This window comes from Indicator indicator, chromosome 22 (assembly GCF_027791375.1).
Source record: "Indicator indicator isolate 239-I01 chromosome 22, UM_Iind_1.1, whole genome shotgun sequence".
Lineage (NCBI taxonomy): Eukaryota > Metazoa > Chordata > Aves > Piciformes > Indicatoridae > Indicator > Indicator indicator.
This window is the reverse complement of record NC_072031.1, coordinates 2,829,181-2,851,695: the sequence shown is the minus strand read 5'-3', so window position 1 is coordinate 2,851,695 and position 22,515 is coordinate 2,829,181. Positions and strand designations below refer to the sequence as shown.

The 22,515-nt window shown below is 44.5% G+C and overlaps 1 protein-coding gene across 5 annotated transcripts in view; it reads right to left on the bottom strand.

Annotated features, from left to right (window-relative positions):
• ABAT (4-aminobutyrate aminotransferase) overlaps window positions 1-20,546 on the bottom strand; it is a 32,075-nt gene extending 11,529 nt beyond the window's left edge. For 3 of the 5 annotated variants that reach the window (XM_054390856.1, XM_054390857.1, XM_054390858.1), the window contains exons 1-4: window positions 8,364-8,450; window positions 7,579-7,608; window positions 6,952-7,069; window positions 530-579 (exon numbers count right to left, since the gene is read on the bottom strand). In XM_054390856.1, coding sequence (XP_054246831.1) covers window positions 530-579; window positions 6,952-7,069; window positions 7,579-7,608; window positions 8,364-8,396 — 231 coding nt within the window. In that variant the 5' untranslated portion in view covers window positions 8,397-8,450. Of the gene's footprint in view, window positions 1-529; window positions 580-6,951; window positions 7,070-7,578; window positions 7,609-8,363; window positions 8,512-14,033; window positions 14,048-20,476 lie in introns of those variants that run through there. The other 2 variants (XM_054390854.1, XM_054390855.1) reach the window with 2 other exon arrangements.
• Window positions 20,547-22,515: the final 1,969 nt, after the last annotated feature.

Genomic DNA, 22,515 nt, shown 5'->3' with positions numbered 1-22,515 from the left:
TTATTTAAGAAGCTAATTTGAAATAATCCTGTTGCTCTAGCCTAATGATTTGATTTTTATAAGGACATGTCAGTGGTTTGTACTTTGTACTTTGGGGATGGGCACCAGGCATTACCCTCCACCTCACCTCTCAAAGCCACCCAACCCAGAACCATCCCCTGCATTCCAGATTTAGGACACCGTTTTCACATTCAAAGTGCTACACTCTCTTCTCAAGGACTGGTGCTTGCTTGAAAGGTCAAAAACCTTCACTTAAGAACACTGCTAAAATGGTAAACTGGAAGCACTATGCTTGAACTATGATTTAAAACTGGCTGCAAACATATCAAGTGCTTGTATCACCCAAATGTTTGCTTCTTGTAAAGCTTCACAGAGGTTTTGGTGTTGTCTTTAAACGTTACCAAGCTCTTTTCATCTAGTGAAAAATAAAGCAAGCAGATCATAATCATTATCAGCTGAAGAAAATAATAACACAGACTGCCACAAGGAGGGAGAGAACTCCTTGTACTTTATGTTTTAATTCACTTACCAAGTTCTGTGGCTGCTGTAGAAGCTTTATCAGAGAGGGATGGCTGTAACCTAATTAAAAAGAATCAAGACAGAAAATTGTTATTTCTGTCTGGTTACAATAAACTAATGTGAAGCACAACCTGGAAAATAGCCTTAACTTAATCTCAGCTGTTTCTGGGTAACTTGTGTAAGTTTTAACTACTAATAATAGAACTTCAAAGCAGGACAAACTTCTCTTCTTTTACAGCATGTATTAGCTGGAACTTTGGTACAGATTTCGTGTCAGGCAACTGCAAAACATATTTCAGTACTGAAAGCTAAAAATGGAGCACAGAATTAAATGAACATGACTTGGATCTTTTGCCTGATAGAAGCATCGGTTTCTAGCAACTACTGTGGGACCAACACTACTAAATGCTTGCTCACTCTCCTTCCCAGGTTTCCCACATGTATTTGGTTTCTCTGCAGCAAAATATGTGAGCCTCTCCTCTTCCTCAATTAAGAGCAGAAATCACTTTGTGGCAATGCAGCCCACAAGCCATTGTTTCTATTACTCACCACCTAGCTGTGGGATAGAGTCATCTCCAGCTTCTACTGCCTGAAGCAGGTTGTTCACTGTTCTCACTCACCATAACCCTGACCTGTTCCACCTGCATGGCCTTCTGAGCACTGAACAGCTTCCAACACATGGACCTCACAGGGAAGCTCCCCATGCAGCTCTGTGCACTTACAGTAGCTGCTGCTACACCTTCTAGGGCCTCATCCAACCTGGCCTTGAACACCCCCAGGTAAGAGGCATCCACAAGGTCCCTGGGCAGCCTATTCCAGAGTCTCACTATCCTCATACTGAAGAACTTCTTCCTAAGATCCAGTCTAAACCTATTCTCCCTCAGCTTCAAACCATTCTAGGTTTTCATGTATATATACTCATCTGTTTGCACTCATGAAGATCCATATCCACCCCTGCACACTGCAGATGTTCATCCTACCAGGAGGAAGAGGCTGTCTATACAGACACTAAAACTCAGGCACTATTAAGTATCCAAATCTTTAACCCACCACAAGCCATCAGTTATTCCAAAACACTTGTTTGGAAAGCTTTCCTTCTCAGTCATAGATTTATGTACCTCAGCTGTGCAGCACAATCAAAAAAACCTGTTTGATAAATTGCTGTCTGATATTGAAAGAGATTCTGTACTTCTCTGACCAGCTTTTCTTTTTCTTCTTCTTCTTGTTTTCATTACTTTGATAAACTTTCATTTGGAAAATAATGCAACAATTTGTCATTTTTACCCAGAAACATCCAAGATATGAAGAATGCTTTGGGTTTAACACAACAAAGGTGCTTAATCTATAGCCATTGATGCTCTATGGGCTAACTTGCCTGCTTGCAAGTATGGCAATGTATCTGAGGTTAAAAAAGTAAATAAAAATCTTCTCCAAAGCAGCCCAGAAAATTTCATTTTAATCCTGATTTCTATCGTATGAAATGCCAAAGCCAGAGATTAACATCATCTTTTATATTCCCTTGTAGAAACAGTTGGAAACCTCATCCTCCCTACTGCTCAAGAAATCAGACCACTCTAATTTTATTTCAAAAGCTCATCACGCCTCTGAACTCCTCATTCTGCTTGAATGACAATAGCCCTGATTAGCCTGTCTGAGCAATGGAGCATTAGGCTACTCTGTTACCAAATCGATTAGAAATTCTGTTTTGAGTATTTTAGTTCAAAACAAGGAAATATCCAGATTGTTTTAACTGCATGTTATGCTGCAAAGGAGCTGCTAAAATCATTACAGAGATGGTACAAGTGGTTATTTGGGGACACAACTAAATCTGCATTGCATCTGCTGTCATGGGAAGAATTATTAGGCTAGAGGGAATGACACAGTTGAAAGCTGTCACTGTGAGCTGTAGCTATTGCTGAAAGCACCTTTGAGAGCACACCTAGTGTTTTAGAAATCTCCAAAGTAAATCTTACAGAAGGTTGTCATAAATAACTGCCATTGCTTAGGGAGCTTAACCATTAACTCTGGCTTGCAAAAACATTATTCTGCTGCTGGTGATAAGATGCATGAAGACTGCAGAGATTTCTGCCTCTTTTCTTATATAACACAAATTGAAGGCTCCTATTACCCATAATTTACCCTTTCCCACACTCACAAGATGTCTCTCCCATTCTCTATGCTTCAGGCTGAGTGGCCCAGCCTTCTTCCTCCTAACACTTCCTATTCAGTCTCAAACACACCCCAGTAAAAGCAGAGAGGATTCTTAAAGCCTGACCCTTTCTGAAAGAGTAGAAAAATGCTGAACTGGGAGGTGGGTTCACAGACACAAAACCAAGGCCAGGAAGAACTAAATGATTAAATAACTATTATGTAACTCTGGCAGACAAAGTCAAAAAGCTCTAGGCTGAGGCAGCAGATGGGAACTTATTTCATTGCCACGACCAAGGCAAAGGTTTGTAGCTTCACAAATCCACTCTCAAACACATCCCTATAGGAAGTGACAGAGCTGGCTCTTAATACACAGGCACCTGTTTCATCACTCTTGCTGTGTTCCTAGATCAATGTGACAGGAGAGTACATGTCCTCCAGGCTCAGGACTACTGTGCCTGTCTGCAAGAGGGAAAAAACTAGAGGCTGCTAAAAAACGAGTTGGAGAAAGCCCAAAGGATCGATCTGAAGTGAGCAGCAGGCTGCTGTCAGTAACATCCAACTACATCTCTCTGCATCTCCCCAAACAAGACCAGATTGTTTCATTTGCTATCCAGGATGTTTGCTAATAAACATGGTGATGGAATCCCATCTTGCATTTGGCTCCGTGGGGTTTCTAACTCTCAGGTGGATTAGATACAGTATTACAGGAGTATGTTGTGCTATACCTTCCCCAAATACTCTGTGGTAAAAAACTGTTTTGATTTTTGTTTTTCAGCAAGAAACAGCCCAGAACATCTTTGCCTAGAGGTTTTTTATACTTTAATTCTTATCTCTCTGCACAGGCACTTATTACCTCTCAACCTTTGAAGATAAATATGTTCTAGTGCTGCAGATCATTATTAAATCTTGGGGAGTCCTGACAGGCTCATAACAGGCTTTATTGGATTTACTTGCAGAAAGATAAGCACAGAGGACTAGCAAACACCTTGTGATCTTGTTTTGGTGTCTCAGTCTAGAACCTAACTGTCATCAAGAGGGACATTATTAGCAACCTCTGCAGCTTCAGATTATAACTCTTTTCATTCTGTTAGTCAATGCTGTGTGTTCACTTAGATTGAGGTCAGCCTCTTAGGTATTAAATTTTCATTTACTTCTTGTTGCCAAACATCACGGAGCCATTATCTGAGAAGTTGCATGAAACACTGCACTATAGTTCCTTCATGACTGAGGAATATGGCCTCTAGGACAAACAACTCAGCTTATCCCCAGGAAGGCACTGCCATACAGGAAGGAGGAACTAGTTACAGACACTAGACTTTCATTTCTGTGTCATCAGTTTCAATCAACCAGAGAAAGTAAACAAGAGAAGCCCTTCCACATTTAGAAAATATTTTCCTGATACTTAAATTCTATATACAAAAACTATAGTAAAATAAGTATGTCCACACCACCAAGCACTAGAAGGTCAGAAAGCCTCAGCGCAATCTTTACAACCTTCATTTCATTCTTTTGGAGTATGCACTGACTTTCCTTGAGCTACATCACCATACACTAGTTCCTCCAAATCACCATTTCTTGTGCGAGGGGTGGGGAGTCTGTAACACTAAATGCAGTTCCTTTCCTAGAAACCTGAAATCCAGTCCTGTCCAAGTTAGCTCCATGTTAGCATACAAGCATCATGCTCCTGTCTCCACACTGGCACACAGGCATCATGCCCCTATCCCCACACTGGCACCCAAGCATCATGCCCCTGTCTTCACACTGGCACCCAAGCATCATGCCCCTGTCTCCACACTGGCACACAAGCATCATGCCCCTGTCTTCACACTGGCACCCAAGCATCATGCCCCTGTCTCCACACTGGCACACAAGCATCACGCCCCTGTCTTCACACTGGCACACAAGCATCATGCCCCTGTCTTCACACTGGCACCCAAGCATCATGCCCCTGTCTCCACACTGGCACACAAGCATCATGCCCCTGTCTTCACACTGGCACACAAGCATCACGCCCCTATCCCCACACTGGCACACAAGCATCACGCCCCTGTCTTCACACTGGCACACAAGCATCATGCCCCTGTCTTCACACTGGCACCCAAGCATCATGCCCCTGTCTCCACACTGGCACACAAGCATCACGCCCCTGTCTTCACACTGGCACACAAGCATCATGCCCCTGTCTTCACACTGGCACCCAAGCATCATGCCCCTGTCTCCACACTGGCACCCAAGCATCATGCCCCTGTCTTCACACTGGCACACAAGCATCATGCCCCTATCCCCACACTGGCACCCAAGCATCATGCCCCTGTCTTCACACTGGCACACAAGCATCATGCCCCTATCCCCACACTGGCACCCAAGCATCATGCCCCTGTCTCCACACTGGCACACAAGCATCATGCCCCTATCCCCACACTGGCACACAAGCATCATGCCCCTGTCTTCACACTGGCACCCAAGCATCATGCCCTTGTCTTCACACTGGCACACAAGCATCATGCCCCTATCCCCACACTGGCACCCAAGCATCATGCCCCTGTCTTCACACTGGCACACAAGCATCATGCCCCTGTCTCCACACTGGCACACAAGCATCATGCCCCTATCCCCACACTGGCACACAAGCATCATGCCCCTGTCTTCACACTGGCACACAAGCATCATGCCCCTGTCTCCACACTGGCACACAAGCATCATGCCCCTATCCCCACACTGGCACCCAAGCATCATGCCCCTGTCTTCACACTGGCACACAAGCATCATGCCCCTATCCCCACACTGGCACCCAAGCATCATGCCCCTGTCTCCACACTGGCACCCAAGCATCATGCCCCTATCCCCACACTGGCACCCAAGCATCATGCCCCTGTCTTCACACTGGCACACAAGCATCATGCCCCTGTCTCCACACTGGCATACAAGCATCATGCCCCTATCTCCCCACTGGCACCCAAGCATCATGCCCCTGTCTTCACACTGGCACACAAGCATCATGCCCCTGTCTCCACACTGGCACACAAGCATCATGCCCCTATCCCCACACTGGCACCCAAGCATCATGCCCCTGTCTTCACACTGGCACACAAGCATCATGCCCCTATCCCCACACTGGCACCCAAGCATCATGCCCCTGTCTTCACACTGGCACACAAGCATCATGCCCCTGTCTCCACACTGGCACCCAAGCATCATGCCCCTGTCTCCACATCAGCAGTGCAGCCTCTCAAAGATAAAAGAACATCCAGAAATTGTGTTGATGAAAATAAGCTCTGTGGCTCTAAGCAACCTGGTCTAGTGTGAGGTGTCCCTGCCCATGGCAGGGGAGTTGGAACTAGATGATGCTTGAGGTCTCTTCCAACCCTAGCAATTCTATGATTCTACAAGCTACAAACAATGAAGACATCTGGAATGATTACACATTTACTGAGGTTCTGCATGAGAGCACAAACATTAACTGCCTGCAAAGAAGACTGGGATAACTGAAACCCCACTGCAGTCACAAGGTCTTGGATGACAAAAAATTTAATAGCAAGCTGAACCTCACTAAATTGTTTCCCAATAAAGGAGGCCTGCAGGGGTGATTTTGAGCTATCACTGTTTCTATACATAGCACAACATCTACCTTTGAAATCACCCCAGCACTTTAGGCTTCTGCAGAAAGGTATTTTTAAGCAACTTAGAGGAACAAACAAACTGATCACCTATTGAAAAAAAAAGAACAAACAAACAAAAAAACCAGCTGACTTTCCCAAGCCCTTGAAAAGCACATTGCTTGGTCACTCAGCCCAACTGACCTGCCACCTTTGGTTTCACACAGCACCACAGCTCTTGTTTGGTCTTGATTCATCCAAATGGCCAACTCCCTTTTTCAGTTTTTTAGAGGTTGAAATGTTAACTAAAGCACATCATTTAATGTTAAAATGTTTAAGTTAGGTTTGTTAATGTTTAAACCTGTAACACTGTTACAGAATCACAAAGTACACAAATCCAAGCAAACAAAGACAACCTCAACTGCAGAACTTGCATATTCAAATTAAGATTAATCCCAGAGCTCCTTCCAGGAACCACTATGTACTCAAGTCAGCTGTACCTACTGAAGTTGTAGTTTCTTCAGCCAGTCAAAACCACCAGTAGGAAGTGCACCCTGATCACAACAAGGCACACATTATGTCAGCTCTGGCTTTTTTAGTTAATCAACCAACTTCTCTTGTAGTGACTAAGATAAGAAAACAGCTGGAGGACAAAGTGTAAAGTTTTGGTACAGCTGTCTCCTACCTATTGGGACGGATGAAATCTGAGAGTAGAGATCCAGCATGCGATTGCCATCGACATCTACCAGGTAGTTCCCTCGGCTCTCTTCGTAGTTGCAAAAGAAGTGCACAGCCTCTGCGTTCTTGAAAGGAAAAAACAAACAATCAATGCTTTGCGAAGGAGCAGCATGGAGAGAAGGTGCCACTAACCTGACCAAAGTAACTAATGACAGGATACAAAGACACATTATAGTCATTGCAAGGGAATTAGCTGTAGAGGGAGTGTTAAAAGGGATAGGATGCACTTTTTTTCTACAGGGATGAAGCACAGACTTTGAGGAATTGCTCATCTTGGGAAGGCAACATGCACTGAGGTTGACATAGCTCAAATATACCTGTGTGTTCAATGGCCATTTCATCAAAACCCAAAAGAGAAATCACTGATCCTAGCAAAATAATTCTGCAGTATGCAAAATATGCTATAGAAGATTTGATTGAAATGCACAGATGAAGTGTACACAATATGCTCAGCATGGAAACCCAGAGTCATTTCTTTTTTAATATGGAATTAAGCATACAAAATGGGATCTGAACACAAGTTCTGCAATCTCAATGCTAACACCCCCCAAACTCAGAAAAGTTGACAAATTACCTGCATGCCATTCAGCTGCTTCATTAATTCCTGTAGAAAAGCAAACACCAAAGAGTCTCAGGTATGTGATTACCAGAAGCTGAAGAACGCATGTTTCTTTTGTATGAACAGAGAAATCACATGCAAAACTTGCAGTCCTGTGTGCTCACCAGGCCACTCTGCTTGCCACATCAACTTTCATAGTGCATCTTGCAAATACTGTAGTCACAACTAGTAACTGTGGCATGCAGAGCTACGTGGGCTGCAAACACAATTTTGTTGTATAGCTCCAAAAAGAGAAAGCTGCCTCTTCTGTATTGATCAACTGAACTGAGAAAACAAGAGCAAAGCCAGAGACAGCCAGAAGGGACTTTGGCATGGTGCTCCTAGCAAGACAGCTCCTTTAAAAACAAAACAGAACTCGATACACCCAGCAATGCTGACTCTGCCAGAGGAAAACACCAAAACATTATTTCACATCACGAAAAGCCAAGTGAGGTTCTGTTTCAGCAGGAGCGCAAGCAACCAAGCCTTGATGGGATGTTTCATCAAACTGATGCTCTTTTGCTTTCAATTATTTCATAGGAGAAATTGGCAGCTGAGATTCAGCTCTCTCTCTGAGAGGGGCATGTCATTCCTGAGCTTTTCATTCTCAGAGTCTTGGTAAAAGTGGGCACAGACTCTTGTGAAATGATAGTGTGATGTTTATTTATATAAATGTAAGATTGGAATGCAATCTGTTTTCTAGCATGTTAAACATAGCTAAACAAAAATAGAATATAAGTTACTAGCCTTTGGGAACTTACTCTAGATCGTGGTCCAGGAACTTCTGTCTTCATTAGAGGTCCATCATAATCAAAATCCACATCAATTTTAGCTGCAGCTTGACTGATATACCTGCATCCTGTAAGAAACAGTGAAAATCTGAGTATACACTGTATTTTCTGTGCTCTCCTCTAAGAACAATATCCACACCTTACCTGACAACACCTGGCAGATGACACCAATCACATTGTACTCTCTGAAGTAAGCTAAATATCTCACCTTTGACAAGTGTTAAAATAAAACCAATACCAATGAAGTGGCTTTTGAAAAATGAACATCAAGTGAAATGACAGCCCTAGAGAAACAGAGGCAAATCCTGCTGTAAAGGACAGGAGGACTAAGAGCACATCTGTTCCCATCTCTGTTTCTGGGTCTCTCCATTATGCCTTTAGCATTGTCTGCTGTAAATTCCCCTCTCCTACAGAGAAATGGTTTTGTTGGCTACCAGTAACAACTGAAAAGCCTGATGGAGTTCACAGGTAAAAAACACTGTTATGTTCTGCAGTAGCTCAAAGAACACTGCTTGGGAAAGAACTGTCTCAGAAAGGTAAGTGGCTGTCTTTAAATTATCCAGCACCTTGCAGTGCAGCTCAGAAATCCAAGTCTAAAGTAGTGACAATTTTCCCTCTGATCCTGCTTTGCTGTTCTTTATCCGTGTGTGTAACTGGGGGATCATAATGAATTTGACATCTTAATGAAACCAAGGGACAAATTCTTCTTGTGCTTCATCAATCACAGGGTCTGCTTCCCTTTCTGAAGTAACTGTTTCAAAAGACAGGCATAGATCATAGGGCAGAGGCAGTTTTGGTTAAGTCCATACTCCAAGCATGCATAGGTCATGAAGGGGATTCCAGGATAATATGGCAATTGCACGTTTGCAGCAAAGGAAGTACAGACTCAAGAGCTCTACCAAGGAGACTATGAGCTTGCTCTGTACACTGGTTAGTGTTGAACTAAACTAAAGTTCTTAGCAATTACATTTTGTCATGGAGCACCTGCCAAGTTTCCACCCTGTAGAATATCATAGAATGGCCTAAGTTGGAAGGGATCTTAGAAATCATCTACTCCAACCTCCCTGTTATGGGCAGGGACACCTCTCAACTAGACTGGGCTGCTCAGGGCCTCATCCAACCTGGCCTCGAACACCCACAGGGAGGGGGCACCCACAGCCTCCCTGGGCTGCCTATTCCAGAGTCCCACCACTCTCATACTGAAGAACTTCTTCCTAAGATCCAGTTTAACCCTACTTTCCCTCAGCTTCAGACTATTCCTCCTTGTCCAGTTGCTAGACACCCTTACAAAAAGTTCCTCTGCAGCCCTCCTGTAGGATCCCTTCAGGTATTGGAAGGCAGCTGCAAGGTCCCCCTGGAGTCTTCTCTAGGCTGAACAACCCCAACTCCCTCAGCCTATCCTCAGAGCAGAGGTGCTTCAGCCCTTGGATCATCTTTGTGAGCCTCCACTGGACTCAATCCAGCAGCTCTGTGGCCTTATGAAGGGGCCATCAGAACTGGACACAATATGCTTAACTTTGACACGTTCTGCTTTGACCAGATCAACATCCAAAACATGAGAGCATAACTTATTTAGTCTGTCCTAGGCACTTTAAAGTTGGTGCAATTTGGATAGCCCCAAATGAAGATTCTTTGCACTCCTCCTTGCCAGCGAAAGCCAAACTCAGCTCAGAGTGCTGCTGGGATCCCCAGGCAGCAGCAGCCCCCCCTGTGCTTCATCCATGACCATCTCCCACTGCCAGAGCTTTGTTTCAGAAACACCCTAAAGAAGCTGTCAACTAAAGCAAATGAAGGCAGACAGAAGGTGTGCTCTGACACTGCTCAGCAATGTTCTGAACACAGTCATTTGGCCAAAATTTCCAACAGTGACTAATTTCCAACATTTGCTTCAGCCTGTGTCAGCCCAAGTTGAGATGTCCCGAGCAAGCCTGATTTTAAGAAACTTTATCTGAAAAATCACAGCCCACTGAAAGCATCTCTGAGCACTTCAATTCACTGTTCATTTTGGGAACACTTAGTCTGCAAAGATGATTATTTTCCTCAGCTTTAATTCCAAGTCCCTTCATCTGAGATGCGTCACTGCCTCTCTGCAAAGCTATTAATAGCTTTTGTTAGAGCAACGCCACTTCGGTTTTGTGTCATTCTGTTTGGTGTTCATGTAAATTGGAGACTGCATGACAACTGCTCTGCTGGGAAAAAAAGCCACTGCACATGAAAGATCAAAAGCTACACAACTCATAGCCAATAAAGCTGCAGATTTAGTAGGCACACTAGGAAGTTTTAAAAGGAGGCAAGAGCCCAAACTAGCGCTTCTGTGGATCCTCACTTTGCTTGGTGGAGATCACAGCAAACCAGCAGCAAACATTTCCTTTCCCCTGTCATCTGCCCAGCCCTGGCTCTAGTGCTTCTTGGTATGATAAAGGGCAAAGTACCAAGAGACATAGAGAATATCCAGGGCATTTTGGTAGGCAGCAGTAAAGGGAACAAAATGGAAGCCCAGCAGCATACTTGGAATCATTTGACATGGCTGTGAATCAAGTGTGGGTGAACTATAACCCCCACACAAGGTCCTCCTCACCCTCTTCCTCCTCAGTCCTGCCTGGTGCTCTGCTGCCAGAGACCCTGTCCCCTCCATTCCTCTCTCAGGTGCTCCCACCCAGAGCAGCAGCTGCAGGCACTCTGCCTGCCTCAGTCTAACACATTTCCCATTACAATACATTCGTGTGGACAGTGATTAAAGATTCCCTCTGCTGTCAGCAACTAAGCCACCCTTGCAAACATGTGAGATGCCCAATTGCCAGCCTATAAAACTGAGTCCAGTGGTCAAAGATTTCCCAGTTATTGCCTAAGAGGTGTGGGTGAAGTTTTCCACTGCCCTAAGGGACAATCTATGAAATATTTTAAACAGACAAGGATTCTAAATTAAACATGAATTTAATTATTTCTCTCAAGAAGTTCTGTAGTGGATATTGCCAAGGGCACAGTCTCCCCAAAGAAAACACACACATTTACAGAGCTGTGCAACTGGGAATTCATTGGGGGAATGTTTTACTGTTGTCCTATCTTGTTTAACACCACAGTTCAAGAAGAGGTTGCTTCCATCAGCCAGGCTGTGTAACAAGCAAAGACCAAAACCCCTGCTTTGTAAACTCATGCTACATGTCATCAGCCTCTACAGGCAAGTGATTTCCAGGCTGATTCACCAACACAAATTTAATTTTTATATACTTTTTTGGAGGAGCCCAGAGTTGTCTCTCTCATTTCATTAACACCAGTACAATGGCTGCTGTGATTTATCCATCCTTACACTTGTCAAAGAGTTGTTCCACCTCCTAGCTCAGGCAAAACCTATGGTTTGAATCTGAAGGAACTGTCTGCCATAAATAAAATGAAAATGCCCTGTGTGACCAGATTAAAGGATTTTGAAAAGTAGGGTGTCTTTCTTTCCCTTAAGGATGAAGAATATAGGCTAGCATAAACCTCTCAAACCCCCAAATCACCACATCCTAACAAAGACTTTGATGGCAAAAGCAAAAACCAAAGTGGACTTAAGCCTCAAATTTCTTGTATGAAGCTCTTCTCCCTTTGAGACTATAACACAAATCATAGAATCATAGAATCATAGAATCAAGAAGGCTGGAAGAGACCTCAAAGATCATCGAGTCCAACCTGTCACCCTAAACCTCATGACTATCTAAACCATGGCACCAAGTGCCACGTCCATTCCCCTCTTGAACACCTCCAGGGATGGTGACTCCACCACCCCCCTGGGCAGCACATTCCAATGGCCAACCACTCTCTCTGTGAAGAACTTTCTCCTCACCTCCAGCCTAAACCTCCCCTGGCACAGCTTGAGACTGTGTCCTCTTGTTCTGCTGCTGGTTGCCTGGGAGAAGAGACCAACCCCCTCCTGGCTACAACCTCCCTTCAGGTAGTTGTAGACAGCAATGAGGTCTCCCCTGAGCCTCCTCTTCTCCAGGCTCAACAGTCCCAGCTCCCTCAGCCTCTCCTCATAGGGCTTGTGCTCAAGGCCTCTCCCCAGCCTCATTGCCCTTCTCTGGACATGCTCCAGCAATTCAACATCTTTCCTAAACTGAGGGGCCCAGAACTGGACACAGTACTCAAGGTGTGGCCTAGCCAGTGCTGTGTACAGGGGTACAATGACCTCCCTGCTCCTGCTGGCCACACTATTCCTGATGCAGGCCAGGATGCCATTGGCTCTCTTGGCCTCCTGGGCACACTGCTGGCTCATGTTCAGGTGCCTGTCAACCAGTACCCCCAGGTCCCTTTCCACCTGGCTGCTCTCCAGCCACTCTGACCCCAGCCTGTAGCTCTGCATGGGGTTGTTGTGGCCAAAGTGGAGCACCCGGCACTTGGATTTGTTGAATGCCATCATGTTGGACTCTGCCCATCTGTCCAGCCTGTCAAGGTCCCTCTGCAGAGCCCTTCTACCTTCTAACAGATCAACATCTGCTCCCAGCTTGGTGTCATCTGCAAATTTACTGATGATGGACTCAATCCCCTCATCCAGATCATCAATAAAGATATTGAACAGGATGGGGCCCAGCACTGATCCCTGGGGGACACCACTAGTGACAGGCTGCCAGCTGGATGTGGCACCATTCACCACCACACTCTGGGCTCTGCCCTCCAGCCAGTTCCTAACCCAGCACAGAGTGCTGCTGTCCAAGCCACAGGCTGCCAGTTTGGCCAAGAGTTTGCTGTGGGGCACGGTGTCAAAGGCCTTGCTGAAGTCCAGGTAGACTACATCCACAGCCTTTCCTATGTCCACCAGGCTGGTCACCTGATCATAGAAGGAGATCAGGTTGGTGAGGCAGGACCTGCCCTTCCTAAATCCATGTTGGCTGGGCCTGATTCCTTGGCTATCCTTCAGGTGCGCAGTGATTGCCCCCAAGACAATCTGCTCCATGATTTTCCCTGGCACTGAGGTCAGGCTGACAGGGCTGTAGTTCCCAGGTTCTTCTGTTCGTCCCTTCTTGTGGATGGGCGTCACATTGGCCAGTTTCCAGTCTTCTGGGACCTCTCCAGTGAGCCAGGACTGGTGGAAAATGATGGAGAGAGGCTTGGCCAGCTCATCTGCCAGCTCTTTCAAGCACCCTAGGATGAATCCCATGATTGACACGAACTCACACAATTGCTAGCAAGGTCAACAGCTTTATTCCAAATAGCCCACTTGACTACTCATCAGGTATGCATACTTGTTCACAGGGTTGGTTAACAGTAAATGAAACCACCTAAATTTTAAGAATACAAAAACACGGCTCCCCTGCTTCCCTCCTTTGAATTCTGCCTCTACTTTTCAAGGAAATTTGGGCTCTTATCAGCAATGTTAATGACAGGCTAAACGGCCAGTTCCTGCAAAGAGCTCAGTCTGTGCACACACAGGTTGTGCAAGTCACTGGCACTCACATACAGTGAGCTCTCCTCCTCTAGGAGTATCTTAACAGCAAGAAAACAAACTGGATGAAGCCTTTTGCAGCCTAATGCTACCTCGGTGCTCAGGGACCTGTCTGAGTGCTCGTGAAGAGGAGCCGAAAGGAAGCCCAGCAGTTTTCACTAGCTGAGCACTCCTGTTCAGATTAATAGTGCCAGGCTGGAGGAACAGAGAGGCAGTACCACAGCACTGCTGCCATTCAGACAGCCCATTCCATTCCAGGCTCACAGACTGCCCTGGCTGCACAGCCTCAGCTGCTCTCCCATGGTGAAAGTTGGTCCGGCCACCCCCTGCATGAAGACTTACCAGCTTTTTGGCACCCCTCACTCTGCATACTCTGCAACACTTTGTCCTCTGGACCCCAAATAACCCCAGGACATGAGTGCTACTTCTTGCTTCCAGGCGCCCAAGGCCCTGCACACAGAGCACAGTTCCGGAGGCCGCTCACTCTCCTGCAAAGGCTTTTCCAAGCACTTGGACACCCCATGGTGTTTGGCCACATCAATACCTGCTTTGTTTTGCCTTGAGGAGGATTTCAGCCCAGAGGTCATGCTGTGTCTCTCTTGCTTCCCCCTACCCCAGGTATCAGTGTGGCATTCTCCTAATGATGCAAGTAAATCAGATCAGTCCCTGCAGTGTTTCATCCCCCAGTAAAGTGCAGTGTGCTCTGCTCAGATGGCATTTCCATCCTAAAGGTACTCAATGTACTTTACAACCTCACCCAAATTATTCCAATTTGACTTCTTTAATATCAACTTACCGTGCAAAAGATACCCTGAAGTCACCCCATAACTCAGGCTACATCAATTTGGTGCTTAGGAGTTTAGACATTTGCATGTCAGGTCTCGGTTCTGAAAACTGCACTGTGCCTCTCCAAAAGACAGCAGAGATGGGACAGATAAAAACTGAGATTCTTACTATATCCAAGCAAGGTATTTTCAAGAATTAGGAATCCCTAGTGGCAGGTTCTTCAGTGAACTAACAGCATTCCCTATGTAACAAAAAAACCCTAATAGTGCATTTCCTATTTTATTCCTATGGAATAAAAGGTCTAGAACACAGAAAATGCCACAGAGGTCAACTGAGACCCAATGAAACTCTCCAACAAATCCTTGGGCTTGGGTGGTTGTTGGTTGGTTGTTTCTTATAATAAATAAAAAATGTCTGTTAATATTCTTCAATTCATATTGCACTCTAACTTGCGTGTAAATCAGTACCTAGATGTTTAGAGTCATGCTCTTGGGCCACGAACCAAATCAATCCACTGACTTTCTGTTGAGGTCTGTGACCAAACTGCAATAGAAAAAAGGGTTTCTTGTGTTGTATTGTCTTTAGAACAGGACCAAATAACATGACCTCAACTCATCTTCAAAGTGTGCTGAACTAATGGGCTACAGCAGAGTGTCCATCTCTGAAGCAGCATTAAGAAAGCTCCAAAATTACATTTAGCTAATATGACCAAGAACAGGAGCCTCTTCTCCCTGATAAACAGAGCTGTCTCTTCATATCAGGGCAAAGTGAAAAACCAAACATATTAATGAACTTAATTATCAGAGAGCACATCAGCTGAATAATTTGTAGAGAGTTTTCTACCCATCCCGTTTAAAGAGGGTGGGTATGATGAGTTAAATTCTGCTTTTCTTGTGGGCTTCTCAAAGCTCCATGCAACACCTATCATTCTAAATGAGCAACATCAGCAAATGATCAAATCTTTCCTCTTCAGCCAGCAGGATGTCAGAATTTGTGAGCACACAGAAAAGCTCATTTTCCAACCTCTCTTCTTCATGCTGCCCTCATCACTCACCAGTGTTTCCCTCAGCAGTTCTGAACAAAGTCCCACATTGCTACAGCAACACAATCCATGTAAGTCTACCCTTCTAATGTTTTGTAGTGGTGGTAGACACTGAGTGCTACTGTTACCAGGCCTCTGTGCTGTGTAGTGACCTCTGCTAACAAGACCCAGGTCCAAGACAGGGCTAGAAAGAACGTGCTTAAGCCTCTGAGATGCCTGACCACAAGTAACACTCATATGAACACAGTTCCTGAGTGCATGAGAACTGGTTGTTACCTGGGAGAAATGCCAGTGGAGGCACTAAAATTACATCAGGGCCATCAAGAGAAGCCACTCCCCAAGAAAAAAGAAAAAGAAGGTAAGTGAAAATAAATGCTGGCATAGTAGGTCTCTGAAACATAAGAGTTTTGCTGTGCAAGGGCGTAAAGTGAAAGCCCTCCAGTCCCCAGGGAGTCGTTTCACACCTGCCACAGCACCAGAAAGGCAATTTCCCTTGAATGCCTTTAACTCCTGCTCCATGGTGTCTATCAAACCACCTTCCAGACAGAATTTTTAGAGTGTGGAGGCCCTGACAGCCAAAAGTAGGAGGACTGTGATTTCCCCCAAGTCCGCTTTTAGGTGTTGCAAGTAGAATCTGTTACTAACAGATCTTGAAATGGAATGGCAAAAGGCCAGGCTAGCTAGAGATATTTGGAAAATGAACATCACTCTTGCATAATATTGTGAAAAATGAGAGTGCTATTTACAGACTGCTTATGCTGCAAGATCAGAAAGCTCTTCCACATGAGATTGTTTCAGTACTCCCACATACACACTGGAGATTTTATTGGAAGAGGATTCTCCAAAAGACAAAGAAAACAATACCAAACAAGCTATACAGAAGAGGAAGCTCCTATAAGAAAGAACATGAACACTTTCCCCTCTCCAGCACAGCGTGGGCAGAGCCATGGAACATCCAGCTTCTGGTTTTCTTGTAAGTCCTCTGACCTGAATCAGTCATGATATCCTTCTTCATTTCAGACAAGAGTAAAAACTAAGAGACATCATCAGGACAGCTCTGGAGATGAACAGTCACAAGGAATGCCCAGGTGTGAAAACAGCCAGCATTGCCACAGCCACCTTTTGTGGCACAGAAAGAACAAGAAAACTAGATAGGAACATCAAAGGCCTTACATTCACTCAAGAAACTGAGAACTGAAGTCCTAACTTAGCCTTATAGCAGAGCCTTCTCCTGACAACAGGATTTTATATGAACATTTTTATATACTCAGCTTTTTTGTGGGAACATTTGATCAGACAGAACAGTAAAGTGGGAGAGGCTGCACTCCAAACTCAATGATCAGTTCCCAGGGCATCATTGAAGCTGATCTCAAGTCCATGTTCTCCTCAATCCAGAGAAGGAAACTCATCCTTACTTCTCCCACACATCCCTTACCCATATCCACATTGTTTTCTTTGACTTCCTAGGGAAGCTCCTAATGTACAAACAGATTAAAAAAAAAAAAAAAAGTCTTAGAAAGGGTTAATACTGGAAACAAAAATAGGAGTGAAAGTAAAATTTTTCTCATGGCTTTCCAACCTCTTTCTGGTAACTGTGATGGGGATACTAGAAGTATCTCTCAGGCTTTATTGCAGCACACCCATGCAGAGAGGTAGGCAACAAGCTGAGACTGACGAGGTACAGCCTGAAGCAGAGTTAGACCATTTAGGGAATTGCAACAAAAGTGCAGGGACACTGGAAGAGAAGAACTAGACCTGTGAGGAGAGACTGAAACAGTATTTAGATCTGTTGAGAAGAAACTGAGGTCTAGAAGGAGGTAATAGGTTTCAAATGCATAAAAGGCTTCCATAAAGAAAAATAAAAAACATTCCAGCTTCCAGGTCCTTTGAGGGCAGGCCAAATAGTAAGGATATTTTTTCCCTATTTTGCAACTTAGGTTAAATACTAGAAAAAGCTTTAGAGGTAAGGTCAGTTCAGCAATACAGCAGACTGGGGAGGCTGCAGAAGCTGCACTGCTGAGGGCTTTTGTGAACAGGTCAGCATCCAAGAAGGGCATGGGCATGTACTAACACTAACTGGTGCTATCTTAATGCACAAGACTGATCTCTGGGCATGCTGTTCAGTTCAAGATTCAAAGATGATTCAAGATGATCTTAAGCTAGCAGCTCAGTCTGCTATCCTTCTGCCACCCTTCACATTCTGTAGACACTAGGAAATAATTCTTCACTGAAAGGGTTATCAAACATTGGAATGGTCTGCCCAGGGCAGTGGTGGAATGACCATCCCTGGGGCTGTTCAACTGGTATGTGGACCTGATGCTTAGGGACATGGTTTAGTGTTGACCATTCAGTGCTGGGTCGAAGGCTGGACTGATCTTGGAGGTCTCTTCCAACCAGATATATTCTGTGAACTTTATATTCAAGGCCAAACTATTAAGCAGATTAAGTACAAAAGGGAAGTAGATCCACAGCTGATTAAGGCTTGCAGGCTTCACAATTTAGGGGAAGGTTTAAGTTGCATATTACTTTCCCATATTTTATGTAGCATTTGCATTTTGATCAACTTCAATAAATTTCATTTTCCTTTTCTATTTACCTTGCCATGGGCTAGCACTGTGCTAGTAATGAGAACACTACAAGCAATGGTCAACTGAAAAACGATTCTCCAACCAGATGCTTATCTCCTGTCCCATGTTCCTTAAAAGACTGAGGGCTTGAAATCATCTTAATTAGAATGAAAAACTGCCCCACACATACAGCTACAGAAAACATTCCTAGAAGTATTTTGATTAATATAAAGCTTAGTTATTCTTGTTCCTGTGTGTTTTACAACAGTGGCAGTGAATGTAATCCTTTGCTACAATTGCAAACTTGCAGACTTCCCTTCCATATGCCCCTTTTTTGTCAGTAACCAGTTTACTTCATGCTCAGGGCCAGCACAATGCTAACTCCCACACTTGCTTTAAAAAAATCAGAAATAAACAAGGATGAATAAAAACCCCAACTCTCTTTCTGTAAATAAATTTGTCATAGATTGGAGCTGAACAGGATTGTTGCACTTAATGCACAAACACAACTGAAACGTGACAGCCCACAGACACACAGATTTCTACCAAGAGGCAATCTACTCTCTCCTCCTCTCCACCTCCATCTCCCCTTGGCAAACCCTGTCATTTCAGTACCCACAGAAAAAAAAAAAGAAAATCAGCAGACCCAATGGCACCACAGGATTTTTGTGGGAGTAAAGTACAAGGCTCTTTTTTCAGTCCGTAAAGCTCTGAACTTGAGTGCACAAAAATACCTTGGAGGAGAGCACTCTGGAGCTGAGAGCTCCTGGACATTGTCCTTGGCACTTCCTTAAAAGCATCAGAAGACTAAAAGCACTGCAACCTTAGCTGGGGCTCACAAAACAAAAATTGGTCTGAAGCTCTGATTTTTGCTCCAGGTATCACAGCCTCCTACTTATTCTGTCAGCCAGGAATGAATGTTGGAGGTTACAAACCTGCCAGGATAGTTCCTTCTGGTGAGAGGTCCTCTTCTTCCATTTTTTCTAATGTCTGGACACACAAAGTATTCAGTCCCAAAAAGCCACACTCTGCCCAAAGGCCACAGACCTGTCATCACCCAACCTGCAGCCAAGGCCCTCTAATCTTTGCTTCAATATTTCTGCAGGCTTTCCCACTTACGCATTTCCTGAGCACAAGGATGGTTTAATAGAGCCCAGAGTTCGTTCTTATTGATGATCTACAACCCCTCACTGCAATGGTGAGAAAGGAAGAGTGACTGCATCTGCCCTCCACTGACCTCAAGCATTTTGCCCAACAATATTTGCCTCTGCAACTGGGAAGCAGCACAGAGGGAGGGACAGGGAGCACTCAGTGATGCTGAGACGAGATTTGCTCAAAGGAGCCTCCAAAAGCCTGGCTGTGCAAGCACTTTCCATTGTCCACTGCTGACCAAACAATCACTGCTCCTGCATAGAGCAGACAAGAAGTGTGACACTCCCATAAACAGAAGCCATCCTGCACTGAAACACTAGTTACAAGACCAGATTTTGTGTTCCTTATGCAGTTAGCTGCTCCCCGAAGTGTGTAATTCAAAAGGAAATCAATCACATTTGAGTTTCTGAGCAAATGGAAGGGTTTTGTGTTTGCCTGCCAGTGGCAGGAGCACAGTAGCACTGCAGAAGAAGGGCTGGAGAGGAAAAATTGGTATTTATGTGGGCACAGAAAAAAACATTCAGTTGTACTGTATCAGTAGAATAGCACACAAAAGGGATGCCAGAGCTTAGATTCTACACTGCTTTGTCAAAAAAACAACAGAAATTGGCTTTTTATATCTATTTCACAGAGTCTTCAGGTTTAATATGCACATACATGTGCTACAAGTTGGGCCCAGCAAGAACTTGCCTTCACTTAGGAGAAGGTAGTTTAATGGTGTGTGGTAGGATTTTCTTTTGCACTAGAGTTATCTCCAGGCAGAAACACACATCCAGTGAGGGACACCTCTTCACGGCAGTCACACAAAACCTCTTCACAAGAGAAGATGGGCAGGGTCACACCATGTAGCAGGCTGATTCTGATGGATGACTGTTTCATCTCTGCACAAATTAAGAGCAGAGTTCCAAAGGCTTTCTTTTGGTTAGCATGTTTACAGTTCGAATTATTAACTCAACAAGTTCTTGTTTGCAGAATGAAACCCCAAAAAGCACAGCACCTTTGAGGGCCACTTCTGGACTATCAGTATCCCAGATGCAGAACATCATTCAACAACTCTGGATAAACTAGCATAAAGTGAATGCTTACCAAATACAAGGATATACAAAAACCCACTTACCAAAGATAGGTAGTCTGGAGTTCTGCTGCAGGCAACACGTCAGCTGTCGACTAAGCAACATTGAGGCCATTTTATCTTTTCTTTACTCAAAAAGATTCAATCTTGAGAGATTTCTTTCTGGATGATGTTCTGAAAAATAAAAAAAAAAAAGCAAAGCAAACGCTTATTCATGTCTCTATGGCTGCAGCCACTATTACTGTGCCATTCCTTTCAATTTCACCTTTCACTAATTTCAATCCAAGGATGCTGAAAGCAAGTCCTGATGGATTGCGGTGATTTGCCTCACACACCCTAGAAGGCAAATGGTATCCTAGGCTGCATCAAGAGGAGTGTGACCAGCAGTGCAAGTAAGGTGATTCTGCCCCCCTTACGCTGCTCTGGTGAGACCACACTTAAAATACTGCATCCAGTTCTGCTGTCCCCAGCACAAAAAGGATACAGAGCTGCTGGAATGAGTCCAGAGGAGAGCCACAAAGATGATCCAAGGGCTGGAGCACCTCTGCTATGAAGATAGGCTGAGGGAGCTGGGGGTGTTCAGCCTAGAGAAGGTAAGATTCTGGCAGGACCTTAGAGCTGCCTTCCACTACCGGAAGGGATCCTACAGGAAGGCTGCAGAGGGACTTTTCATAAGGGTGTCCAGCAATAGGACAAAGGGGAATGGTTTGAAGCTGAGGGAGTGTAGGTTTAGACTGAATCTTAGGAAACAGTTCTTCAGTACAAGGATGGTAAGACTCTGAAATAGGCTGCTTAGGGAGGTTGTGGATGCCTCCTCCCTGGCAGTGTTCAAGGCCAGGCTGTATGAGGCCTTGAGCAGCTGAGGCTAGTTGAGAGGCATCCCTGCCCATGGCAGGGAGGTTGGAGTAACTGATTTCTGAGGTCCCTTCCAACCTAAGGCATTCTATGATTCTCTGGATGCTGACATCCAGGGCAGTCTCAGGACTGAGACACAAGGCTGGTGCTAGGCCTCGCTGAGGCAAATGACTTCTAGGCTAAATCTGTGTCTCCCAGATCTCTCAGCCAAAGCAGGACCAGGGGGTAAAGATAATTTTATGTATTTTCCCTTGCTCATCTTCTCTGCTTTCTTTATCTACATGAAGTACATTGAAGTTTTACAAATTGTTTCCAGCCAGTCTCTCAAGCCAAGCTGTTACTTCAATTTGGCTCAGGTTTATGAGAAAAAAACCCAACCTCATCTAATATAAAGACAACAGGACAAGCACTAGGAAATAAAAGAAAATCAATCCCCTGGACAAAAAAAAAAAAAACAAAACAAAAAAAAAAAAAAAAAAAAAAAAAAAAAAAAAACAAAAAAAAAACAACAAAAAAACAGGTTTTACCAATTAAACAAGAGAAACTGCGAAAGTTTCTGGGATTGTTCAACCTGAAGAAGGCTCAGGTTGCATCCCATCAACATGTATTAATACCTGACTACAAGGAGTAAATAGCAAGCCAGGGTCCTCTCAGTGGTGTCAAGTGACTGGGTAAGAAGCATTAGGCAGGAACTCAAATACAGTAAGCTCCACCTAAACACAGTAAAACCCAGGTCAGGCTGCCCAGAGGGGGTGTGTAGTCACCATGCTTGGAGATATTCAAAGCTCAACTGGACATTGTCCTGAGAAGCCTGCTTTAGGTGACACTCCTTGAGCAGAGGGCAAGACCAGATGACCTCTAGAGGTTCCTTTCAACCTTAGCTGTTCTGTAATGTCTCAGCTAGTTAAATATAAATGACCTTGTAAAGTCAAGGAGCATGAATGCTAATATGACTCATTTTTCGCTCTGGATCACCTGTGCAGGAAGCCTGGTTGGAAGTCATAACTAGATAAAACAGGTCATTGAATTATTATCCAGCATACAGGTTAAATTCAAACTTTACCTCAGAAGAGTGGTACCCTGTGAGCTATACAGGACAGTAGAGACCTCCTCTGCCTGTACAATGACTAAGCTGACTTTTTTCCCCCCTCACTGGATGTCTCTCCCCTCTCAGTGGGTGTAGATCATCCAATAGGAATGGACTATTTGCTTGAAGTCCAAATGAAAGC